Source organism: Falco peregrinus, chromosome 2 (genome assembly GCF_023634155.1).
Source record: "Falco peregrinus isolate bFalPer1 chromosome 2, bFalPer1.pri, whole genome shotgun sequence".
NCBI lineage: Eukaryota > Metazoa > Chordata > Aves > Falconiformes > Falconidae > Falco > Falco peregrinus.
Genome location: NC_073722.1, coordinates 54,383,793 through 54,390,508, shown reverse-complemented (window position 1 = coordinate 54,390,508; position 6,716 = coordinate 54,383,793). Strand labels below are relative to the sequence as shown.

Below are 6,716 nucleotides of genomic sequence, written 5' to 3'. Positions count from 1 at the left end.
TGGATAGAATTACAACCATATCTTTTTTCCAATGTTTGAGTAAGTTTTTAAAACACTGACAGAAGTAGCAGCTTTGTAACTACTCTTTACTCCTACTTGTAATTCCATTTATCATACATCCAAAGGGCTGCAGCAGCAGCCTACTCTGATGACTCGTATTTAGCTGATTATCCATGAGGTCCTGTGTACCTTTTCCAAGTTCACTGATTTCCCGAACTCAGTTTTTCACCTTGTGTGTGAGACCTAAGTTTATTTCATTGCATTTGGCCATACTCTAATATACGTAAATCTGCTTTAATGATGTGACTCAGTTTGTTCCATATAATTTATTCTTAATACTGTAACGTTACTGTTCTGTCAGGGGTTTTGGCATCCATATTTTTCTTCAGCAAAAAGGTTTTTTTCTTCCACATTTCTCTTAAAGATACTGAACAGCGTTGAAAGAACAGCAGATCCTCTTGGAATTACATGGAAAATACCCATATTGAATACTGATTGTCTGTCTCCGAGTTTTTACATCCCCTAGTTTTTAATGACTTTAAATGTTTAATACTTTGTTCTGTTTTTTTATGACTGTCATTGGGCAGTCCTCAGCTAGTACAAATCTTCATGTATTTATGAGGAGGATAGTTAATTATGAATATCATTTGTTGGTGTACATATTAGATGGGACTGTCCTTGTGATCTGTTCAGCTGCACCCTGAAACAGGCATTCGTATTTTACTCCTCTCCTTTTTTAAAAGCAATGTTTTCTCTGGTTCTATTGTATTTCCTGTCTTAAAATGACCAAAGATTATATTGCCATCAATTGTTCGATTTTACTTTAATGTCATATACAAAATAACCATTCTACATTGCAACTTAATATATTTTATATAAAATCCAATGTACAGTATCTTAGATTTGTTTAAATAGTATTATAAACATAACTTTCAGGAGGAGTCAGTCCTGGAGTGATGCAGTCTTTTGTTAATTACAGTTCCTTTTGATATCCCTGCTGTTTAGTAAAAAAATCCAGCGTAGATTCTAGAAAGATTCTTATGAACTCAGATTTTGTTCCTGTGAAAGCAAAAATAAACTCCTGATTATTTTTTTCCCCCCACTTTGTGTCCCCCACACAGCTAGATAAGATCCTGTGCTGGGGTGTCCAGTTTGAATGTCCTTTGACATCATCTGCTTCAGAGCTCATCTTCATCTGATAAAGCATCAAGGTAATCTGTATCAACATATAAAAGAAATCCAGAAAACAAACTGTCTGCCCATGTTGGATCAGAAAAGAGACCATTTTGGTCAGTGTAGAAGATCTCAAGCCATACTTCATCTTCTGGCTGAAGGTAGATCACTGTGGATCCAGAAGCTACATCGTGGTTGCCTGTGTTTGCGTCAAATGTCTTTATCCGGTACTTTCCATTGTGAACCAGCCCAATCGCGAGATGCTTGTTTGCTAAGGTGATATCATAGGAAAAATAATAAATCCCTGGGATGGCACAAATAAACTTCCCTGTGGAAGGGTTGTAATGCTCCCCCTCATTGAAGAGAACTTTATTGAATACAATTGGTAATCTTTCTTCTGGGTAGCTCGTGGTGATGCCAACAGAAAAGGCAGATTTCAGCACTATCTTTCCACACTTACAGACCCCTGGTGCACCTGGCTCTCCTCGGTCTCCTTTATCTCCCTTAAGTCCAGGTGGTCCAGCTGGACCTACTTCGCCTTTGGCACCAGTCAATCCTCCAGGTCCTTTTTTACCAGACTGACCTTGGTCTCCTTTTTCTCCAGCTGGTCCTAATGGCCCAGTCTTTCCTCTTAAACCTTCAAAAACATTTTAAGTTAGTTAATCGTTGCACATATTATCTCAGTAAATGATTGTGTGACCTATTGTGTGTGCCTGAGCAAACAAGAAAAACAGGTCAGAATTCCAAAACACTCCAAAAATACTTCCAAAATCTTATAGTAAGTTTGTGAAAGGAATAGCAGGTTGGAACAGAGGACTAGGCTTCACAGCCTAGGCCTCCTTTGTTTCTATATTCCTACTTTTCTTCATTTGTTTTGATAACACGTTGAAGAATTTTATATGTAATCAGTCAATTGCTGACGGAACTAGGGGCACTGCGGATGGGAAGGACGGCAGCGTGGCTGCCTATATAATGATACTTGTGCACTAAATATCTCCTACTATTTGAGCACTTCTAGTGTGCGCCTAATACCTGCTAATCATTTAATCCTGGCTAATGGCACAAAAGAGACTTTTTATTTGACACCACACTAGCTTCATTTTCCCAGACTTTTTCTTAGCATCTATGTGCAGGTAGGCTACGCATTTACATTTATTTACACAGATTTCAGTATATGCATATTAGACATATCTAAAATATATCTGCATATTTTTTTTCTCTCACTATATATACATGCATCACACAAACCCACACAGGCACATACACACATTCATCATATATATGTGTGTATACATACATATGTATAACAGTGATGAAAAAAGGTTTTACTTTGTTGTACTACTGTGTTAGATTACACAAATGTTCAGTACCTGCACTCCCTTTTTCACCTTTTTCTCCCTTCCTGCCATCTCTACCATCTCTTCCTGGAAGACCAATGCGTCCGTGTGGCCCCGGGGATCCACTGGCTCCAGGGGGACCCACAGGGCCTGGCAAACCAGGGATGCTACAGATGTATCTGGTGTAGTAATTTTCTCCTTTGAACTGGCCTTGAACAGGTTGTTCGCTTGTGTAGATGGCAAAACTTGTAATGTAAAGCAACACAAACATCCTTGGATCTGAAAAAAATGCATACAAATAAGATTATTTATACATATTATGGCATTCAAGTCACATGCAGATGGCTGTGACTATGCTAATAAGTGTGATGCTGCAGTGCATTATGCACAGGCACATATGCAGAGATTAACCTGGGATTTCTGCATTACCAGAATCCACGTAAGAAGCAAGGAGGAATATCTGTGCAATTGGACCTTTTTCTCATCACCATATGTGTTACTGTATGTCTTTCAAGTAGCCTGTAGACAGACATAGTATAACTAGCAAATACCAGCTTTTTTGGATCAAACTTTGACATGTTAAAAAGGGAATCTGGACTTTTCAATGCAAAGTCCTTTGCTTGCATAGTTTATTTTGTCATTGGGACCTGTATAAGCTTTATGGAGAACAGCCTTCTTGCTGAAGGGAGTTTTATCTGCCGGGAGGATGTGCCCGTAGGAGCAGTCTCTCCTAGTAAGAACAAAGCTTACACCTTGATTTCATTTTGAAATTTGCCCTTATGGTTGCAAATGAATCTCCAAGCTGAATAACTGCAGCAGAAACTTGCTGACCCTGCAGAAAGGATACTAGAAAGACTGTAGCTACAGCTTCAGTGCCTGGTTGGAAACCCTGCTGACCACAACACAAATAATTACTTCACCTTTAATGGGTCGAATCAGGCAGCTGCCCTGAGGGGAATGGAGGGAGTGTGAATGGGCTGCTAGTGGGATGGGGTTTTTTAAGCCTGGCTTGGACTGTCATATGAAATGAACTGCGTTGCAATATCTTGCAAGAAAATTGTTTAAAGTTTGATACATAGTATTTGGGTGTTTTCATAAACATATGAATGTAAATTGGGTTTTTCTGTTCCACCATATACTGGGAGACTAAAGAAAAAACACTGTGCAAACAGTAACATGCTGAGGATTTGCAGTACCTTATGTACAAAGGTGTCTTAAATTAGTGTTGCATTAGCAAAGGGTCAGTCATGGGTCATGTGAGATTTTGCAATTCAAGCTGTTTTTTCTAGTTCCCTTGCTGGTTTCTCAGAAGACTTGTGTGGGGTTTTCTGTTAGGGTTGTCCATTCCTGCAGAGATAATTTATAGCATTCAAGGAAATCAGAGTGCACCGGTTTCTGTGGAGAAAAAAAGAAGAAATGGAATGGGGCATTCAGAAAAATGTGTGAAATACCATCTATCTTTTTTACTGTGAAACTCAGTTTCATTCTCAAACTCAGTTAAGAAATTGCAAAGTGAATCAATCTAGAAATCATTGCTCCCTTTCCCTTCTCTGTGATACTGATTGGCATTGACTGATTGATTTAAAACCCCAAACTGTTACATTTATTTGCAGCTCATGATATTTCATCTGGTATATGGCATGGTCAAGTCTATTCAGCAAGGAAAACATCCAGCATATACACATACACAGTCTTTATGAAGAATCTTTACTGTTTTACAGAATAGAAAATTAGAAACATAGAATAGAAAATTAGAAACTCTCTTGGTATCAATGGCAATGCAGAAAAAAGCATGAAAATATTGTAGTCGGAGAGAAATAAGTAATGCTCCAAAATTATCTTCAGTGATGTATATTCTGCTTTTCATCTTCAGCATCTTGTATCAAATTGGCAGAAGCCAAACTATTAATTTTGCTGTCATTTGATAAAGCCTTACAGTAGAGTCAGGCACAACAGCCTGCAAGAGTGGATTAACATATGAATGCTTGACATTACAGCAGAGCAGCAAATGATAACTCCACAGCAGTAGTTAGCTACAAGCACAAATTTCACAGCAACATTTGCTCTGATGCACTACTGAGTATACCCAAATAAAGCTCATGGATTTTCATAGGGCTTAAATCAGGGACAACAAAGCTTTCTGCAGAGAACAACTTTAAGCACTTTGCCAGGAGGGAGCAGCTCAGAGGAAGTTCATGCCTAAGACTGCGTATGTGTTTTGCACAGAGCTGATGGATAAGAAGCAGACCTGACCTAAGGATCAAGGGCTGGAACAAAACTGCCTGTTGCCAGAAGAAGGTCTAAATCAGTAAGCTAGATGTTCCCACAGTGTTGCACACAAGCCAAGCAAAACCAATGTCAACAACCTCTGGTTTTGCCTATGTCCAGGATCTTTTATAAATCAGAGTAAGAGCCTTAACACAAATGGTCCTATCACTGGCTGGCCAGTAACCTATTGATGTGTGGTGTCTCCAGCTCCCAGACCTCCCCTGCTGTTCTTCTCATGTGCCTACAGAAAATTAATTAATCTGAAACATGTGTTTCTGCTAAGGCCATAGGAAAAAGACATTTGGGAAATGGGAGCAGAACAGGGTTGTTGAGTAAGGATGTGCCTTAGATGGCTGGAGCATTGTGGTTGGAGAAACAATTTGGGAAGTACAAGGCATGGGGGAGAATTCATGGAGCTTTCAGCTATGGGTTGGGGGTCCTAAGGAGTGATGTGGCTGTGAAACAGAGTGGTGGGACTGCAGGAAGGGGAACAGAGCTGGGATTGGGAGGTAATGGTGATAATGTTCAGGTGATGTTTACAGTCCTGAATTTAGGCTTTGGGGGGAATACAGAAGGCTGCTTCCAACAGTGGTACCCAACAAATGACATTTGGGAAACCATGCATTAGGCCACAGAATCAGGACTTCTCTTGCCCTTTGCCTTTAGACACTTGGATTTCTTCCTGCACCATGGTCCAGTTTTAAAAGGAGAGGTGGAAGGTGTCTCTGTTGTTGCAGCAGTCACTTGGAATGTGTGAATCTCCTCAGATCAAGGAAGGATGTACAGTGTTGAACCCATGCCCCTGTTTCCTGGTGAGTGCTCTAAAAGGTAAATTACAATGTTAAAGGTGAAGGATAACATATGGCCATGCTTTTGAAATTGCAGGCTGAATTAGGAGGCCAAAATCAGAGATTTCTGTTCACCTGGGCTTATGAAGTTAGAGAGTGGAATAGACCTCCCATATCCTTTCTCAGGAGTCATCTGTGTTGCAGTGAAATATTTGATCATAGAGAGTTAATTGGTAGGCAGAAAGTGATTCAGAATTTACACTTTGGTCCTGGCTTCTGGTTGTCCTTTTCAAATATACAAATTTTTGTCCATAAACTGGGGTAGGAAACAATGTCATTTATATATACCAAATAATTTTTCTTCAGGGAAAGGCAACATTTGAGGAGTTAATTCTTTTTTCCAAATATTGAAATCCAGAACAAGCACTTGGTATTCTTGTTCACAATAACAATCATCTTCATCAAAACCATCACCAGAAATAATAATGAGAATGATAAGAACACAGGATTAGTATAATGTTATTCCAAGTTTAGAAAATGCATTTAAATAGGTCCCAAATCCACTAGGTAGAGCAAGAGCACACACCAAGGCATTCACTAGAAGATGATGGACATGCTGATCAGTTCTAATGTGAAGTGATTTCTGGAACAGCTTTTTTAAGTGAGGGTGGCAGATTCATTTGTTCCATCATCATTCAAATTGCCCAAGCAGCATAATCACTGCCCTTATGCATAAACCCAAAAGATCATCTGATTCATTTGGTATTGCAGAAACATTACAAAACCTATTATGGACCTAATACCTTGTCACAGTCTGTTAAGGTGACAGATCTTAAGAATCAAAAGAAGCATCAAAAGAAGCATGGCCAGGTTGAAGGAGGGGATTCTGCCCCTCTACTCAGCTCTGGTGAGACCCACCTGTAGTACTGTGTCCAGCTCTGGAGCCCTCAGCACAAGAAACACATGGATCTGTTGGAGCAGATCCAGAAGGCCACAAAAATGATCAGAGGCATGGAACACCTCTCCTATGATAAAAAGCTGAGAGAGTTAGGGTTGTTCAGCCTGAAGAAGAGAAAGTTCTGGGAAGACCTTTTTGCAGCCTTTCAATACTTAAAGGGGGCTTTAAAAGGATGGGGACAGACTTTTCAGT

At 39.7% G+C, this 6,716-nt stretch overlaps 1 protein-coding gene across 2 annotated transcripts in view; it reads right to left on the bottom strand.

The window, feature by feature from the left end:
• Positions 1-810: 810 nt before the first annotated feature.
• The window catches only part of C1QTNF7 (C1q and TNF related 7), a 50,753-nt gene continuing 44,847 nt past the window's right edge, over positions 811-6,716 (bottom strand). For both annotated transcript variants that reach the window (XM_055797997.1, XM_027779366.2), the window contains exons 2-4: positions 3,707-3,905; positions 2,544-2,789; positions 811-1,810 (exon numbers count right to left, since the gene is read on the bottom strand). In XM_055797997.1, the coding sequence (XP_055653972.1) occupies positions 1,179-1,810; positions 2,544-2,781 (870 nt within the window). In that variant the 5' untranslated portion in view covers positions 2,782-2,789; positions 3,707-3,905 and the 3' untranslated portion in view covers positions 811-1,178. The remainder of the gene's footprint in view (positions 1,811-2,543; positions 2,790-3,706; positions 3,906-6,716) is intronic.